Source organism: Cyanidioschyzon merolae, chromosome 12 (assembly GCF_000091205.1).
Source record: "Cyanidioschyzon merolae strain 10D DNA, chromosome 12, complete genome".
NCBI lineage: Eukaryota > Rhodophyta > Bangiophyceae > Cyanidiales > Cyanidiaceae > Cyanidioschyzon > Cyanidioschyzon merolae.
Window position 1 is genome coordinate 472,576 of NC_010138.1, and position 17,543 is coordinate 490,118.

Here is a 17,543-nt window from a genome sequence, read left to right on the forward strand (position 1 = left end):
GGCCCGACTCCCGACACTGCCGATCTCTGGAAAAGTAGGGCAGCTCAACGACAGATACAGCTGCATACTGCCTGAGCGCTGTTTAGCGAGGGAAAGCAATACTGTCTAAGGGCATTACCAAGGAATGTGGGTGAAGGAATCCAGGAGGTGCCTCGCCGGAGGATGAGGTATTGGAATGTCCTTTCGTTCGGCGATTTGTAAGAGATCACCAGAAGAAATCACCGCTAGGGCTCATGCCGCCTTCAATGTCGCTTGTCGCCTCTTTAAGAACTTCGTGTCGCCCCTATGTGAGGACATATATACGAGTTGATCGTTTCTGCAAAATGGAGCATCACCGACTGACACGAACGCCAGTCAGTCCTGCAGGGGGCCTTCGCCTTGCGCTACGAATTCGACAATCTGCTGGCAACACGCAATCGTCGTGCATCGCAGCGCACTTTTCTGTTCATCGGTGTCTGTTTATCACCGCTAGTATGAAAGATGTGAAAGCCCCACATCATGTGGCTTCGCAGATGGTATTTCTCAGAGGATCTATGTGATACAATGAGCGAATCAGAAGATTGTCGAATATATACATTGTAGTACGTTGTATTTTGGGTACGCAATGTTCAGAACAAGCACTGCCACAAGGGTCGCTGGTGCACCTGCTGAATGTAAAATGACTGACTTGTACAAGTAAGATCCGTGTCGGTATGCTAGCGGCGATGGCATGAACTCTATCCACCGCCATTCTCTCACCAACGGACAACCTTATTGTTCAATACCTGTGGGAAAAACAACCAAACACAAAAATAACCTGCCGGTAGACTTGTTCAAGAATTTAGTACTCTGAGTATAACGCTGAGCACCTCCCTAACTATACTGGGAGCGAGCTGTTTTTCGAGACATGGTTGATTCACGTGAAAGCGAAGATGCTGGTGAGAGTCCACTGGAGAACTACACTCCAAACAGACCAACTCTAGACAAGTTCAAGAAGAACCCCTTGGTGCCCGCCGGCGCCCTCCTTACTGCTATAGTGCTTGCCGGTGGAATTACTGCTTTCCAGAGGGGAAACGTTATCTGGAGTCAAAGGATGATGCGGGCACGTGTTGCAGCGCAAGGCGCGACGTTGCTCATTTTGGCTGCTTCAGTGGGCGCGTTCAGAGGGGGGCCCTCCCCGCAGTCGACGAAGTGAGTGCTGCGTCGTGAGCAGCACTAGGAAGCCAAGGCTCCCTTTCGTCTGCTGTATTCCTGTGCGAATGAGTACTCGTCGGACGTGATTAAGCGCTTCGCGACTGGTTGTCTTTGGGTGTGCTTGCTTGTGTACGTGTCTGTCTGCCTGTCAGCCTGTCTGCCTGTTTGGTTTCTTGTCCAATGCCATGCTGAACTACAGCGACATACTGACTCGCAGCTTTGATGGTCTTTTACATTAAATGTACAGGCAGTGTGCGTGACGGGTATAGGCTGGTGGCATGTGCCGAATAAGCTCCGGGTCTATCGCGCAGGGGCGTTTCTATTCATGGGAAACACCACAGAGTCGCCAAGAGGTATTGATCTGGTGCTGATGGAGGCATATTCCCAGACGTCTCTGTCGATTTTCAGCGGACAGCCAGCGAGAAATGCAAAAACCGCACCGTCGCTGCCTCTCATCCGCACAAACCAGGGCTGTCTCTGTGAGCTACGCAGCTCAAGACACACGTATGCACGGAGCTGCTCAGGGTTCCTTCGCGATACGGGCGCGAGAACCACCTGGAGTATGTCGCTTTGAAGCCGTTGACGAATTAAGTCCAGAAACAGCGCGTGAGCGCCCTGCAGCCTTTTGGATCGGATGGCATTCAGCAGGGCAGAAAAGAGCAAGTTCGACTCTCGTATTTCTGAGCTCTCTCGAGCCTGCATAAGCTTGTAAATGCTCTTCACTTCGGTGAATACGTCTCTACTTCTCCACAGATATTGTAAGAGCTTGAGCCGCATCTGAATGGAGAAGGATCCCGCAGACATTCGACTTCGAGGCTCTCGCTCAGCGAAAGCAGCAGGTGGCTCAGTGTGCACTATGCTCAGGACAATCATATCCCGCTCCAGCTTGTCCTCAAGGAATAAAGGGAGAAGCCTTTCCGTGGCCGGCGCCGAGAACTCATCCGCCCGACCCGTGGCCCGGCGTGATTCTGTAGAAATCAAGTCCTTATCGAAGTTATGGTCTTGTCGCTTATTCCAGCCCTGAAAGCGCTTGCCTGAGGTGGCCTGTTTCGAATCTAGCAGGGCGAGGTACAGTACGTAGACCTCAGGTGTCCCTGGAAGCGTAAGTGTCTCTGACCGCTCAAGCACAAGTTCTATGCCGTTGCTTTCATCAAACTGAAAAGTACTTAGCTTAGGCAAATCGAAGCTACTACGCAGATAGAAGGAGCGCTTGTGCTGCGCTGCAGACCGCACAATGGCAGGGCCTTTCCCCCGGACGGCTTCGAAACCGTGGGCCTTTCGCTTGCGAACGAGGAACAGTTCGCGCGTCGCTTCCGTAACAGTTGCGTGTGAGGCCAGCTTTCTTCGCTCAGCAAGACGTGAATTGCTTGCTAACGGGACAGGAAGACTCCACATTCGATATTTGAGTCACTATACAGTCCAAGAAGAGAGATATAACGAACGGTGTTTGGAGAAATCAGCCGACCACACCGTGTAAGGCGACACCACGATCGAATTTGCTATCTATATATATTCAGTGGTTCAACCGTTTCCCGGTCTTGCGTGTCAATTTTCCGAAATTGTTTAGATGTAGTCTCGACATTCGATGTGCGACAACATTTGCATATGTGATTATACGCATTTTTCGAGCTCTCGGCGTTGTTTTCGTTGTGGCTCCTTCGTCTCTTTGCAGATGGTAACTTTACGTCACCAGAATAAAAATGAGTCGTGATGTGTTCGAACAAGAGTTCGTAAAACAATATATATCATGAACCGAGTCGAACGCACACTGCATCACTCTTCGCTTTTTTCATGTACAGCAATCTCAAATCACACATTCTTCAAGTATTAGGTCGTTCTGTTTGAGGCCAACTGGTATGTGCAGTGGTTCGCGCTGCCAGATCCACTACTGAAAAAACTTGACGTCGCCCCTTGACACGCTCCTCACGCGCTCATGCCAGGAGTTTTACTGAATTTGTCACATTAAACAATCGATTCTGTTCGCAATGCAAATCCGCCTCTCTATTTGGTCGTCGACGAAACCGGATTCCCCATCAGGTTGATAGGTCTGACGGGATATGCTCCCGGAGGCTCTCATCCGTTCCGCTTGCATGGAATAGAGCCTCAGACTCGCTCTTCAATCATCGCGAGGATCGCTTCCAGAGGAGCGTGCGCCACTGCTTTCCACGAAGAGAGCTTAGACAGATCGAATTTTCTCGAATTGTTTTGCAACCTGGATATTCCTTCTGTTCCATGTTTCATCATGGACGACATTGCGTTCCACAAATCCTCGATCGACTGGTACAGTGTGCACATGCGCATGCTGCTGATAGAGTACTCGTCGATGTCATTGTATGCAAGAAGCTCTTGATCATAGTGTACTGCGCCGTGCTTAGATACGAAGGAGCGTATTCGAAGAAGCCTTCTATACCCGTCAAGCGTATGCGCCGAGCGATGAAGCACGTGTTGATCCACCATAGTGCTGTGCTCGGAGGAAGAGAGGCGGTGCATGTATGATTACGCCTGCCAACAGCCGAGTGTCACCGTTGCGAAAGACGCGTAGAAGCACCATACAGGGAAGATGAAATCGGCGAGCGAAGCTTAAATTGCAACTTCCGCCTGTAAAAGAAGTGCGTCACAAAAAGACGGAGGCGCAGAAGATGAGACTCTAACGCAGCCATCAACATACTTCGACAGCTGACAACGGTGCCGGAGGGAGAAGAGAGACTGCCATATTTGAAGACCGGGGATGAGATAGGGTAAAAGGAAGCAATGGGAAAAAGCCTAAAAAGGATGAAGATGTTAACGCTGGGAAGAAACCTAAAGTTTAGAGTGTGCGTCCGAGTTTGCAGATCTGTTCCAGTTCATTCTGACATGGGTGTAATGATATATAGCTATTCCGCGATAATCGACTGCTGCTCCAGCGAATGCAGCTGTAGGACTCCTGCAATCGTTGCGGCATCTGCAGATTCCTTACGCTCAGTGCATCTTTAAAATTTCGTCCCCTGTACTCGACGTGTCCGCGCATGGCTCGCTCTTGTAACCAAAAGACGCGCTACAGGGGCCGAGTCACAAGCCTCTGCAGAGTTGCTCCAAGCAAAGGTCGAGTCTGCGTACAAAGCGCACTACATCTGCGCGAGAAGACGCACCTACTTGGTGCCCAGATAGAGCGTTTCTTCCAACGGATGAAAGGCGCTCACAATCCTGAATCTCGAAAAGCGCGGCAGATATTAATCCAGTTGCCCAGCTTCGAAATTTGCCAAGCTTTATTGGTCCTCGTCGTGATGGCAAGAGCTCGCGGAATAGAGACAGCCCGATGAAAATAGACTGACTCTTCGTGCATTGTGATGCACCCTCTAGTGAACTTGTGCACCGGGGCAGCAACCCGAGCCCGAGCCCGAACTCCTGCAGCACTAGTCCCGCAGCATCAATGCAAGGATGAAGCGCTGAACTAGCCAAATCCCATCAGAGAATGGACGCTACCATCAGAGTGCAGGGTCGGAGGCATCACATGCTAATTTTCGCATCGTCTCCCGCTTTTCAGCGCTTTCAACGGCCGTCATGTACTCGAGATACTCGTTCGCAAGTTTGAGCTCACCTCGCTGCCTCAGATAGGTCATCATACGGACAACGACGTCGGCCTCGTCGGTGTCAATTGTCGCATGTGGCGCTCTAAGCGCCCTGCGGATCTCCAGGTACGTTGCGTAATGTTTTGCTGCCGAGTCGTATTGTCCAGTTTCCCAGAACAGATCTCCAGCTCTCTTTGCATAGCTCCAATTATCAGGATTCCAGGTCAATGCTTTTTCTAGACAGCGAACGGCGTCATCAAGCCGACCAATGTCTTGGAGTGCCTGGGAGACTGCCGCCCACATGCGATCGTCACATGGTCGCAGAGTTGCCGCTTTCTCAAAGTAATAGAGTGCATAGTGAGGCATGTGGAGCAGTTCGTAGGTCTGCCCCAAACCATAATAAGGACGAAAGTCCGCTGGGTCGAGATCGATAGCGCGTCGATAGGCCTCCACAGCTGCGGATGTGTTGCGCATCTCGAGGAACTCGTGACCCATCAGGATCCAAGCGGTGGTGTACGAACGGTTAAGGGTCAGCGCTCTTCGAAAGTACTGCACCGCTTTTTCATGGTTTTGACGTAAAGCAAAATAATTGCCCACAACGCAGCATGTTTCCGCCCGATACTTGTCGATCTGCACGCAATCACGAGCAAGGGTGCTTAATGTTGCCTGATCCTCCTGCACGAAGAGGATGTTCGAATAAAGGTCAACAGCGTCGAGAAAGTACGGGTCTAACTCGCGAAGGCGCCTGCACAGTTCTGCTGCAGTTTCAAAATCATGCGCACTGAAGTGAGCATGGGCCAACAGATGCAGTAAAGTTACCGAGTCGGGAAACTCAGATGATAACGCCTGCAGCACTGGAATGATCGAAGTTTCCCCCGAAAAGGTTCCGGACTGCATGACGAGGAAGAATGCAAACATCCAGGCCTTACCGGTCTCCAGTAACGTACGCAGCGCCGAAATGATAGAGCTGTAGTCCTCTCCGAGTTCATGCAACGCCGTCCATGCTGCCCAGAGATGTGGTTTCCGCTGCAGCGCTTCGATAAAAGCACAAAGTGCCTCTTTTCGACAACCACAGGCCTTCAACGCAGTCCCGCGTAACCAGCAAATATAAGCGTCCTCGGGAAGGCTCGCATCGGACTGCACAGCTTTATCCATCTCCTGGACGATAGAGGCCGCCAGCGTGTTCTGTGGCTTGCAGGGGGCAGCACACCCCGCAGGAGACACTTCTAAAAGCATTTCCTCCTTGCGCTTTTCTCCATGGAGGAATAGCGAGTACCAACGCAGGAAACGACCGAGCTTCGAAGTGCAAGCCTCAAGGATAGAGGCTGCTCGCAGGTATTCGCGAGCATCGAACAGCGCTTTTCCATAAAAAAACAGATCGCTTTCTCCACGCTTCGTTCCAACGGTTTCCGCATCGTTATCTAACAGCTGCGGTTCGAGCTTCCGGCCCAAGCTTGCAACCAACTCCCCTAGCCACCGCGCTGAAAGCACGAGGCCTCGATCGAGGCTCTCCCGCAGCGCTTCTTTGAGCTCCCTATATTTCTGCTCAGTGTGGACCTGGCGGAGCACAGCAAGCGCAACATCGACCTCCGATGTCATAAAGGCCGTCACACTCGGTCCAGCGGTTGCAAATGTTCTGTGCGTAGTGACTAGTTTGCGTCAACGCTGGGTCAGAGCACTTGCACCGCCCTACGGCGCAAGCGTACTTGTCCCGCCAAATGTCAGGCCACGACGCTTATTACGTTTGTGCATTTCGTGGCTCGCACTGCTACATAACTTGCCACGAAGTTCCTTTGAAGGTGAGAGTAGTTTTCCATGGAAGATATGGGAAGTTTTTTGACGGTAGACGAGGCCTGTAGAGCAGTCTCTGGGCCGCGGTCGTTCTTGAAACGGCTCCGCACCATTCTCAGTGCTGAAGTGGCTCTGCTGAAGGCGCTCGTCAAGTCTCCTTTCGAAAAGCGGCTTGTGTCTCTACGGGACGGCGCTTTCATCAACACGCTGGTGCTAAACGAGCACCAGACTGAGAAACCAGTACTTGTTCTTGCGCACGGCTGGGGCTCTGGCTTGGGTTTCTTCGCCAAGAACCTTGACGCGCTCGCTGGTGCATACCGCATTTACTGTTTTGATTGGATTGGAAGCGGAGGTTCGTCACGTCCCAAGTTCGACACAAGCATGAACGTGGCCGAGTCCGAGGATTTCTTCTTGCGACGCTTTGATGAGTGGACGAAGCGAGTCGGTCTGGAGAACGAAAAGTTCATTCTCGCGGGTCACTCGCTTGGCGGCTACCTCGCCGCCGTCTACGCGCTCCAGCACCCAGAGCGTCTGCGTGGCTTGGCGCTCATCAGTCCGTTCGGAGTTCCGGATGGGAAAGAGTCACAGAAGCGATCAACGACAACTGTTAGCTCCCATCCGACGGGAGCACAGGCCCCTCGTCTGACGATGATCGCCACAGCGTCTGAGGCGACACCGAATAACTTGCAAAGCGAACCTGCGAACGATAGCCACCCTACTGCCTCGGCGGATCGCTTGCCAACGAAATACCGAGTCTTGCGAGGCGTGCTTCGCACGTTTTGGAAATTGAATGTAACGCCTCAGAGAATTCTGCGATGGACGTCCACTGCTTCGACCTCCTGGAGCCATGACCTGATATCCAAGTACATCTCGCGTCGATTCGCATCTTCGATCACCAGTGTACGAGAGCGCCAACTCCTTGCCGATTATTTGTACGCGATTTCAGTTGCCCCAGGCTCTGCGGAGTATGCGATCAAGACGCTGATGCATCCCGGAGCCTGGGCCCGTGCACCCTTGATGGATCGCTTGACAGCGCTCTCACCGACGGTACCAGTGGTCTTTCTCTACGGAGCAAACGATTGGATGGATCCGGATGCTGCCAGGACCCTGATTGACAAGGCGCGGGAACTTGGAAACGGAAATATGTGCCTTCAAATCGTACCGAATGCGGGTCATTATCTATTTATAGATAATCCGCAAAAGTTCAATGAGATATTTCTGCAGGCGCTGAGCCGTCAGATACTCGGATCCGCGGTCGTTTGTGCAGATGTTACCAACACGCAGCGCTCCATTTCCTCGTCCGTGCTGAACTCGTCGAAAGCATGAACGGAGAGTTTTGTTGGCTTGCATGCGGCGACCTCGGGGATCTTCAAGCAAAATCTTTGCAGTCCAAATCGATAGAAAACGCGGTTCGCGTAGACAACCGTATCGGAGCCGGCATCACGGACGACGAGCCAAGCATGTCGCTTCCTGTACATATGCTCATCCACGGGTTTCTCGGTTCGCTGCCCCAATGCTATGTCAATACAGTGAACGTCTATGACGCGTTTCCGTCTTGTCCCTTGCTGTATTGCTTGCTGGACCCGAAGGGAACCTCCTTGCCGAGGATGAAGATGAAAGCAAGCATCGTTTCTGGATTGAATGCTCCCGCCAGAATCCACCATCCCCGCCGCTGCCGCCAGTTTTGCTTGCAGGTGACGTCCACGTGCGCGACGTTCTATCCGGTGCGGCTCGTTTCCGAGATCCGCTTGGCGCTCATGCTGCTCATGCTGCTCATGCTGCTCATGCTGCTCGTGATCCATCTGATGCAGGTAACTCGTACAGCGCTCCCGGTATTCGGCACCCATGTGATGCTCAATCTGTGCTATGCGGCCATCGGGCTCCTCGCCAACAGCATCATCCAAATCGTCTGCAGGCTTAGTGAGGTGGCTCTGCTCTCGTGATCGCAACGGCGAGCCACTAACCATAAGCTCGAACGAAAGCGTTCGAGTGATCTTGTGGAACTGGCGGAAAGCGCTCCAACAAAGACGGGCGAGACCCGTAAACACCAGTGCCGGTAGTAGTCGCTCCCAAGCGCCACTGAGCTCCTCCAAAAGCCTCCGCCAGCAAAACTGTGACGTCGGTGGCGATCTCAGCAACCATATCAGCAGTGTGCGTACAAAGAGAACGGGCTGCACTTTCTTAGGACGCGCTTTTGGTCCTCGAATGGGCCACAGCGAATGAGGGCGTCCAGCTTCATCGCTCGATGCGAGGTCGCGCGGCAACCAACCAGGACCGAGTTCGCTAACCAGTGTTTCAGCGAACATGTCCAAAAGCGCACTCCTGGTTATCACCCTACCTGAAAACCGATCTAAAATCGTACGCGCTGTCTGCACTTCGATACCGAAACAGAATGCCAGCCGGGGAGCGACGACATCGCGACAATCAAAGCGCCCGTCATTGCGAATTCGGAGCAAGTTGCATTCGCTGATAAGTTTTTCTGTGACGAGTCTGGTCATTAGAGCTATTCTGTCGAGCTCGCTGCCCAGCGATATCACTTCGCACAGCGGCCTCGCAGCCGTATGCTGCAGGTAACGGTAGCGGTAGAGAGTGCGGCTCATGAGCTCAGCAACCTGCTCGGCAGTCTGCAGTGTGCCCCGTGCTACCTGATGAACAATAAATAACTCCCAGAATAGATCAGCGACAGAGTCTATGACTGGAGGCCAATTCGCCGGCAGCTGCATCAGTCCCTCAAGATGCGGTGGCACTAGGACCGAAACCGGACCTCTGCATATCCTGGCAAAGTAGCGACAACTCCAACGGAACAGGTTCTCCCGTGGGCGCGACGATGCCTGCGCAAAGCCGTTGCCCACCATGAATGCGAAGGCGTATTCATTGCCATCGCTCGGGAGCAGGAGTAATTCTCCGATCTCGATGACTACGACGCGGACATTGGTGTGCCCCGGGGGTGCACCTGTCTCGTAGCTGGTACTCCTCGTGGGTAACCAGATGCCACGCTCGAGGAGCGCTCGCTCCGCGGCGGTTAACGACGCTGCCAAACGTGCAGGGCACTCACTGCGGTACGGACTCTGTCGCGCTAGCTCTGCCCCAAGTAAGAGCGCATCGCGCATGACCGCGCAAACAGCGACGAATTGTGGTCCTCGAGGAGGCGCTATCCGACGAAATGCACGCCAGAAGCGCTTCGCCACCAGCCGAGGCCGGTTCAGAAGTGCCTCGTCCGCAGTGGTAATGAGCGGCGAAGCCTCACCCGGAGGTTGCCACTCAAACTGGAGCATTCGAGACGGATCCAGTCCAAGCCAGCGCAATACTTGGTCGACATTCTGGAAATGCTCCGAAAAAAGAACCTGCTCAGCTCTTGCCAGATTCATGAGCAAAAACTCGTAGCTTGGATCCCATGATACAGACTCGAGGTCGTCCAGAAGCCACAGTGGTGCTTGCACACGGAGCTGTTCCGACTGCATGCTATGCACGAGCGAGGCAAAGTGTTTGGGGTCACCGATCAGGAAGCGCGCTTCGTGCTCATCGTCGTCAGCGCATGAAAGTTTTCTATGCCACTGCGGATCAATGCTTAGCTCCGCACAGCGCAACTTGCAGCTTTGTACGAGTTGGCGAAAAACTTCACGATGCGAGCGATGTGGAGACACATAGCACACGAGGCGTTTTTCACGCGCTACCGTGAGGCAAGCCGCGAGGCACCGGATCCGTTCGGGCCGGAACGGTATCGCAAACAATACCCCAGGTCGCTGTCCCGGAGCGCAGTCCATCACCATTTTGAGATAGCCTGGAATCAGGGTCTCACAGGCCGCCGCTAGACGACTAAAGTCGTGAAATACAAAGCGGCCGATCTCGGGGGCAATTCGGTTATCGTCAACTGGCCACGGGAGGTCGCGCAAACACTCAGCTTGCAGAAAGTCGTCAACCAGATGCTCTTCGGCGGCAATTCTCCAGAAAGCGACTGAGGTTCGCTGCCACGGTGGAACCGAACAGCATCCGACAAGGTGATATTTCGCTTCACGGAGGACCAGGCGAGCAGCGAAAAAGGCTCTTTCACCAGTGGCATCCTCGAGGGATACCCAGAGCGCTTCCGTACTGTCGATACAGGAGCTATCCTGCAGCGCGATGCGACATTCGAAACGCAACGTGTCTGCTGAAACGGGTAGAAGCGCGCTCTCGAAGGCTATCCAGGAACGAACGGCACACTGCTGACGCCCCAGAGCGCTGCATAACACCGCGGGAGGCATCCAGTCGCCGACTGAAGGCGAAAAGCAACGCAGCGCCTCGGTTTCGCTGTGTTGCTCTGGCTGGCCTTTGCTGTTGTGCGTCTTACGGGGTTGCATGCCGGAGCTTGTGCTACCGCTCTGATCGTTGCTGCTTCCGCCCCTGAGGGCGCCTTGCAGAATACGCGTTTGTTGATGCTCAAGTTTCTTGGCGAGTAGCAAGCTCAAACGCATGGGTACAGCCATTCCCAAGGTTGCAGAAAGCGCATGCACCGCACGCAGCATCCGCTGAGACTCTTCCAGTATCGAAGAGCAGTCCTGCGATAATGCGGGCGAAGAGCTTAGGCCCGTTGGCAGGACTGCGGCCTGCAACAATGCCGAGATTTTGAGGTCTCTGTCAGGATCCCAAAGCGGTATCAGTAGGCGCCAAGAGAACCTGCGCAACTCTCGGCTTTCGCTTTCCCGTGGTAGACTGAGGTTCCGAAGTGCAGGTGAGGCAACTGCGAGCAGATGGATCAACTCTGGGAGAGCGCCTGTTGGGTGAAGGTATGCCTCTATTGTCCGCAGCGTGTCGTAGGGAAGCATAAACGCAGAAGCCACGTTACCGCGAGCTGTTACAGTCATCTCTAGATTTTCGCCGTAGCGCAACAGCTCATTCCGGGCGAGCTCTTTCGCCACCGAATGGCAAAGTCGGAGCCGAACGCCCCAGAGGGAAACATCTTCTCCATCGGCAGGCCGCTTGCTCGCGAAATGCGGCATCCACTCGAGAGATGGATTCCGCAGCATTCGAACGAAGAGGAATGTGTATTTGAGCCACTCTGCTGCCTCTTCGACGGTGCTGAGGGAGCCGCCCGCAACTTCGGCCAACAAGCTATCTGCCAACTGCGGTATGAGATGCGATTCTATGGGGGCCTTGTGCGCTACGACAGCAGCATACAGCGGCGCTTCCGGTTCGGTTGTGATGATCACGCCTACACCACGCTGGTGGAAGGGGTAGCGGCCCGCTCTGCCGAGCATCTGCAGGACGTGCAGCGGGGCGAGTTGGACAGTCTGACCCTCCTCACTGTCGTAGTACTGCGTGCCTTTGATGACGACCACGTTCGCCGGCAGATTGACTCCCCATGCTAGCGTTGCGGTAGATATCATAATACGGAGGCTGCCCTGCAGAAACAATTGCTCCATGAGATGGCGGATTTCTCGCGGTAAACCGGCGTGATGGACTCCAATGCCTTTCTTCACCGTGGCGAGAATCTCACCAAAGTTTTTGAAATGCTCACGGATTGAAGGCGAAAGCCATTCCGTTTCCCGCCTTTGTAGGATGGGAGCGTTTTCGCCGTCTGCAGCGTTAAGCAACCAGTGCGCGGTCTTCAGCGTATCTGCTCGCTCGTGAACGAAAACCAAAACCTGCTCCATCTGCTGTACGGCAAATTTTTTGACCTGGAACCACAAAGCATGGTTCATAAGTTGATCGAACCGGGTCTTACTTAGAAGGCCAACGCGATGGCGAAGTGCCACCAGGCGCAGCTCCAGGGGGCATGGACGTTCTCTCTCAGAGAAGACGAACACGCCCTCGTGAAGCCTGGCGCGAATGAAGACCGCCACGTCATCGTAGTTTGGAAGCGTTGCGCTCAGGCCAACAAGCCGTACTCGATAGCCGAATAACGCTGTTTCATGGTGTAGACGAGCTACGCATCTCTCAAGGACGGGCCCTCTCTTTGGATCATCGAGAACGTGGATCTCATCAATGATGACAATCTTCAGAAAACGTAGCAAAGGACGTTCGTTGGCTCTTCTAGTGAGAACATCCCATTTTTCAGGAGTTGTCACCAGGATATGGGAGCGCCACAAGTCGCGATGACTCAGACGCTGCTCCCCGGTACACTCCGTTACCAAGATTCCATAGGTTCGCAGGCGAGCGCTCAGCGAACGCTGAAGCTCCCCCACGAGCGCCCGCATTGGAGCAATATAAACACATTTGAACTCTTGCAGCTCGCCACCGCATTCCTCGAATAGGGTGCGAAGAATCAGGGCAACGGCAATATCCGTCTTGCCGGACCCTGTTGGTGCGCAGACCAGAACGTTTCCATGCATCCGTAACGCCCGAGCAAGAACGCTGGACTGGACAGGATTCAGGCTTGCTATATGCTGAAAGGCAGGTTTCATGTAACCCGCTAGATCATCGACAGCAAATGAACGATCATTCAATAGCGCACTTTCAGTTGTCTCCGGCCTTTGAATGATCATTTCGCTCCACTCGGAAGCGTCACCGACCTGACCAAGAGCGCTCCGCGCCGCAGACTGTTCAGAGCATGTACCGCTGAACAAGTCGGCGCTAACAACAGGCAAAGCCGCCTTTCGTCGCACGGCTGCAGCACATATAACGCGGTATTCTGGAGTGTCTTGGAGTATAGCCTCCATGAAATGTGAGCTTTCGCCGGGAGTCGGGGGCGACACCTCGATACTTGCTAGTTCAGGTTCCTGAGGCATTCTGTTCGCCTCCAGCAAAGTTTCCACAAGGGAGCGTTTGGCAAGAGTCGAATAACAGCTGAAGCTTGCCGGCTTGTGCAGGCTGTCTGGAGCGTTTGCGCCGGGGTCCCGAATATGTGAACCGCTACGCCTCTGCGTTCGCAGAAAGCGGGCACTAGATCGCAGTCCCCGAGCAAGCTAAACGAGTTCCAATGATGTCTTTGAGAACGAATCACGAAGACTTTGTGTAAGTTGACTTCTAATCACGCCCCAACTTGAGCTGCAGGCGTGCCGCGCAGCGGCGAGTTTGTCCGAAACTGCGTACAGGCCCTAGCGTGCGTGCCAGTAAGCGCCGAACCCACAGTAGGACATGGAGCGTCCTCGCCGCATGTCCAAGGTTCACACACCGGACGTCGAACGCTTAAATTTTGCTATTTGCGTCCAGAACGTCGAATTTTCGTGCGAAGCGGCTCGTTTCAGTCACGGTAGCGTAAGACTGTTCTACGCACTTGAAGAGTACGTAGTTCTGCTGTGGGGGGCACTGCGCAAGAAAGCGCTCCAAAACTTGTGGGCTATTTAAGCCCATATAAGCTAATTTTAATCCCTAGAGTATATTATTGTCATAGAACGAGGATGCCCAGTAGCTGTTTGCCGGCATTTGCCGGCCGCTGATGATGACGTGCGTCGACAGCCGATTTCTTTCGATGCGCGGTGAGACAGCGTCATTGGGCAGTCGCGATTCATATTTTTCGAAGCAGTGTGTGGAGGTCACAGCGGCCCAGTGAGGCTGCCTCACGTCCCTAGGGTGACGCTTACTGCGAGCCTCGTAAGTACTTGAAGCGTGCGGCTGCTTTTTCAGGCGGGATACATACTGATTCTTGCAATTAGAGGACCTTCGCAAGTCGCTGTGGGCAATGGTTCACGTCAGTGACCAAGTTGTTTACCTTATGGAGACGACGGGGTTACCTCTTTCGGTCATCTGCTTCCTGGGGCACCTTTTTGTTTTTCATCTGGGGTGTTTCCTGTTCGAAGTAATGGATCAAAGTGGCTGGCTCCTTGATTATAAGGAGTTTCGAGGAGACCAACGGCGGTACTGGGCACTTTTGCCCCAGGTGTGTTTTAACCAATTTTTTATTCTGCTCCCGTCGATGTACCTATGCGAGAAACTTGGAGTTGCGTTCGACAGCATTGACTCGAGACAGCAGCAACTCCGTCAGACTATCTGGCACTACCTCTTTTACGCGGTCTGGATGACCATAGGACACGATATATTCTTTTACCTCGGACACCGATTCTTGCTCCATTCCAGCTGGGGTTACCAGCTTCTGCAGCACGATCTGCATCATTCTACCAAAGCAAGTATCGCTCTCAGTAGCATGTACATGGCCCCGAGCGACTATGTCCTGGAAATTTGCGTGCCGTATCTGGTGCCTTTGTGCATGCTCAAGGCAGATGCTGCTTTCCATTTCGTTGCCATTGCTCTGGGTAGCCTCGGGGGTATGTACGAGCATTCGGGCTACAATTTTTGCCCCTATTTTCCTGGACTCAGCACAATGGCGCATGGCATGCACCATACGCGATACAACTGCAGCTTTAGCGACGGCGTCGGTAGCTCAAATCTCATGGATGGGCTATTTAGAACAAGCTATGAGTGTGTGTATCCGAAATGGTCTGGCAAGAAAAGCATCAGGGAGTCTAAGGATGCTCAATGCACGTATGGGCTCAACTGAGTCCCTGGCTTGAATCTTTTCTCCGTTCTTGTGGATGGTGAAGTAGTTGTAAAACAGTGAGAAATTGAATCGCCCGAGATGGCGCATTTCTGCGCTTTGACGGAATCGCGTATAGCAGCGAGCCCATACACAAGCGATGAAACTGGTTCTCACGGAGCCTACGCCCGAGATGATCCATTACCTAGTCGCGGCGCTGTGATCTTTCCGTCCCTCTGAGCTCCGATTAATGTGTTTTCTGCGGGGAATTTACGGGTACCTATTGCTGCGCCTTCGCAGAAGATGATCCAGTAACCACCCGCGACGCTGTGATCTTCTTGTCCCTCTAGACTCCAATTCAGGTGTTTTTAATGTATAGTTTTCGTGACTCGGAGCGCTTGCTGCTTCCGGTGCTCCTCGAGCTCTTTTCTCAGGTCGATGGTGAGACTTTTCATCGGAAAATTCTGTAGTATCTTGGTTCTCCGGTTGACCACCGTACTCTCCGATCATTAGAAGCTTACTCAATCGCGCTTGCAGGATGTCCTTTGCAACTTCACTATGTCGTACATGACGAAACCCGGTGCTCTCCGCCGCACCAGTGCCGCCGTTTGGATACCGGACGCCGTACAAAGAGGGCACGCGTGCGTCGTCCAACTGCACGTTCCTTGGCAGCGCCGCGAAACTTTCCTCAGCATCCAGCAACTTCCGGACAACCTCAACGGAACGTTCGTGGACTCGGTGCAGGAAGCGTTCTGCACAAGAACCAGCCTGTTCCTCCGGGGGCAGACTTTGAGGTGACGGTCCCGCCAGTTTTCGGGGCGTTACCGGTCGCTCACCGTTCTCAGTTGCAGCTGCGGGACGTCGCTGGTCTATCAGCTCCAAGGCCACAATGTTCCCGGAAGCTGCTTCCATACACAGCCGGCAGAGCTGCACTGCACAAGTACTTACGCACACACGCCCCCGACAATCGCTGGACGCAGCAAGTGCTGTCTGCTGCAAACAGGTGTACATGAAAATACGGGTTTTAGCGGTGCCCTCGTGGGTGCCCCGTTTGAACTAGAACAATCGATCTTTTTGATACAATCGTATACAGGGGTCTTACAATTTTTCAACTCGATCCTGTTTCACCTCCGTAGTGTTTTGCAGCAGGAGATCGAAATCTCTGTGCAATGTACCCTATAGGTCTTATACGAATCGCTTGTAGGATATATGCTTTACCATATGGTGCAAGGAGGCTTGGATTCCTCCAGCGGCTCAGTCATACCACAGTACTCTGATGCTCGAGGAAAACTGAAAGTAGCAAGTATATGCGCTCTGTGCGAACTCCGATATTCTCAAAGACTGCTTGCGATCAACGGCACGGAAACAACCCGCTGATCACCTTAAGGAATGCAAGTATGATGACAGTAGCCGCCCTAGGTGTCTATGTTTCTCAACAGCATGTTCGTGTAGTCTGTAAAACACTGGGACAGAATCACAAAAAGTCTTGCTAAACGCACTGCCATCTTCCACCGGAATCGCAACGACAGTGTTCCTGGAACGTCGCTATCCGTTTAAAGCGTAGGGATTTCGGTTTTGGTTTTACAGTCGACGAGACTTTTTTCGGGCGAAATGGACAGTACATATTTGAGTATTCGCGGAGAAGCGAGCCCGTTGTATACCCGACGGAACCCGAAGAGAACTCGGATATCATTATCTGTTCTAACTGCAGTGCATATACTTGGCGGCCTCAGTCCCGCCCTTAGACAAGGCTCAAATAATAGCACGCAATACGCCGAATCATAGAAGACTCTTCCCTGACATCTTGCGACGTTATTGTATTGGAAAACGTGGCATTGCGCCATTCCACTTGCGTTCGAGCTTTTGCAGAATCTATCGGGGTGGAGCTGTTTTTCATTCCGCCATTTACCCCGTGGCTCATCTCCATCGGAGGAGTGTTTTCTATCGTGAAACGGAATGACCGTTTCGCTGGGTGGATCGCTGAAGTGTTCAGCACACGGTAACACCGCGGCTATTTGTCTTTCTTCCACAAGTCCTTTTCCCTCCGGAAAGGTCTTCACGCCAGGACATCAACAAGTGCATTCATTCGAAGAAGTAAAAAATCCAAGAGAAAGCTATGGACATGGAAGGCGAGGATCCTGGAAGCCGTGTGTCGCCGGCTTCGACCAAAAACGAAAAAATCCTCTCCTCGCCGACCATTGAGCGAAGAAGAGCAAATAACGAAGATGGAAAAGGGAGATATGCGAGAAATGGTGTTTGCCCAGCGGGACGATGACGAGGCTGTAGGCACACAAAGGGCATGAGTTTGAGGAGTCCTCGCAAAGATGCGTTCAACCAGCGGCTAGAACCGCATGGAGTTCATGAACCGAGACTCGAAAGCTGCTACGAATATCAGGAGATATGCGGTGCTGAAGACGAGACCCGCGGGGCTGACAAGAGCGAGCCAACTTTCTGGGACAGCCTCTCAGACTCGAAGTGTGCAAGGAAAAGCTGAAGCCGATAGCAGGGACCCGGTCAAAGAAGGCCGGAACGCGTCTGTGAGTAAATATATACATTTATCCTCATTGTTCTTGGGACATTTTTGAACATTTTGATCCCTTACCTGCCGCCGCGGTGCAATTTCGCAGCTCGAAGCTTATCGG

At 53.0% G+C, this 17,543-nt stretch overlaps 6 protein-coding genes across 6 annotated transcripts; 3 read left to right on the top strand and 3 right to left on the bottom strand.

Moving 5' to 3' along the window:
• Positions 1-886: 886 nt before the first annotated feature.
• On the top strand, positions 887-1,174 carry CYME_CML188C (hypothetical protein, conserved; the record flags this gene model as incomplete). The annotated part of the gene is made up of 1 exon (XM_005536766.1): positions 887-1,174. The coding sequence occupies one exon, from the start codon at positions 887-889 to the stop codon at positions 1,172-1,174; it is 288 nt and encodes a 95-aa protein (XP_005536823.1).
• A 299-nt stretch (positions 1,175-1,473) lies between these two features.
• CYME_CML189C (hypothetical protein) lies at positions 1,474-2,568 on the bottom strand (the record flags this gene model as incomplete). The annotated part of the gene is made up of 1 exon (XM_005536767.1): positions 1,474-2,568. The coding sequence occupies one exon, from the start codon at positions 2,566-2,568 to the stop codon at positions 1,474-1,476; it is 1,095 nt and encodes a 364-aa protein (XP_005536824.1).
• A 2,069-nt stretch (positions 2,569-4,637) lies between these two features.
• CYME_CML190C (cell division cycle protein cdc23) lies at positions 4,638-6,320 on the bottom strand (the record flags this gene model as incomplete). Its single annotated transcript, XM_005536768.1, has 1 exon — positions 4,638-6,320. The coding sequence occupies one exon, from the start codon at positions 6,318-6,320 to the stop codon at positions 4,638-4,640; it is 1,683 nt and encodes a 560-aa protein (XP_005536825.1).
• A 216-nt stretch (positions 6,321-6,536) lies between these two features.
• On the top strand, positions 6,537-7,838 carry CYME_CML191C (hypothetical protein, conserved; the record flags this gene model as incomplete). The annotated part of the gene is made up of 1 exon (XM_005536769.1): positions 6,537-7,838. One exon carries the CDS (start codon positions 6,537-6,539, stop codon positions 7,836-7,838), a length of 1,302 nt encoding a protein of 433 aa, XP_005536826.1.
• Positions 7,748-13,216, bottom strand: CYME_CML192C (U5 small nuclear ribonucleoprotein 200 kDa helicase; the record flags this gene model as incomplete). Its single annotated transcript, XM_005536770.1, has 1 exon — positions 7,748-13,216. The coding sequence occupies one exon, from the start codon at positions 13,214-13,216 to the stop codon at positions 7,748-7,750; it is 5,469 nt and encodes a 1,822-aa protein (XP_005536827.1).
• Positions 13,217-14,109: 893 nt separating this feature from the next.
• CYME_CML193C (hypothetical protein, conserved) lies at positions 14,110-14,925 on the top strand (the record flags this gene model as incomplete). Its single annotated transcript, XM_005536771.1, has 1 exon — positions 14,110-14,925. One exon carries the CDS (start codon positions 14,110-14,112, stop codon positions 14,923-14,925), a length of 816 nt encoding a protein of 271 aa, XP_005536828.1.
• Between the last annotated feature and the right edge of the window lie 2,618 nt (positions 14,926-17,543).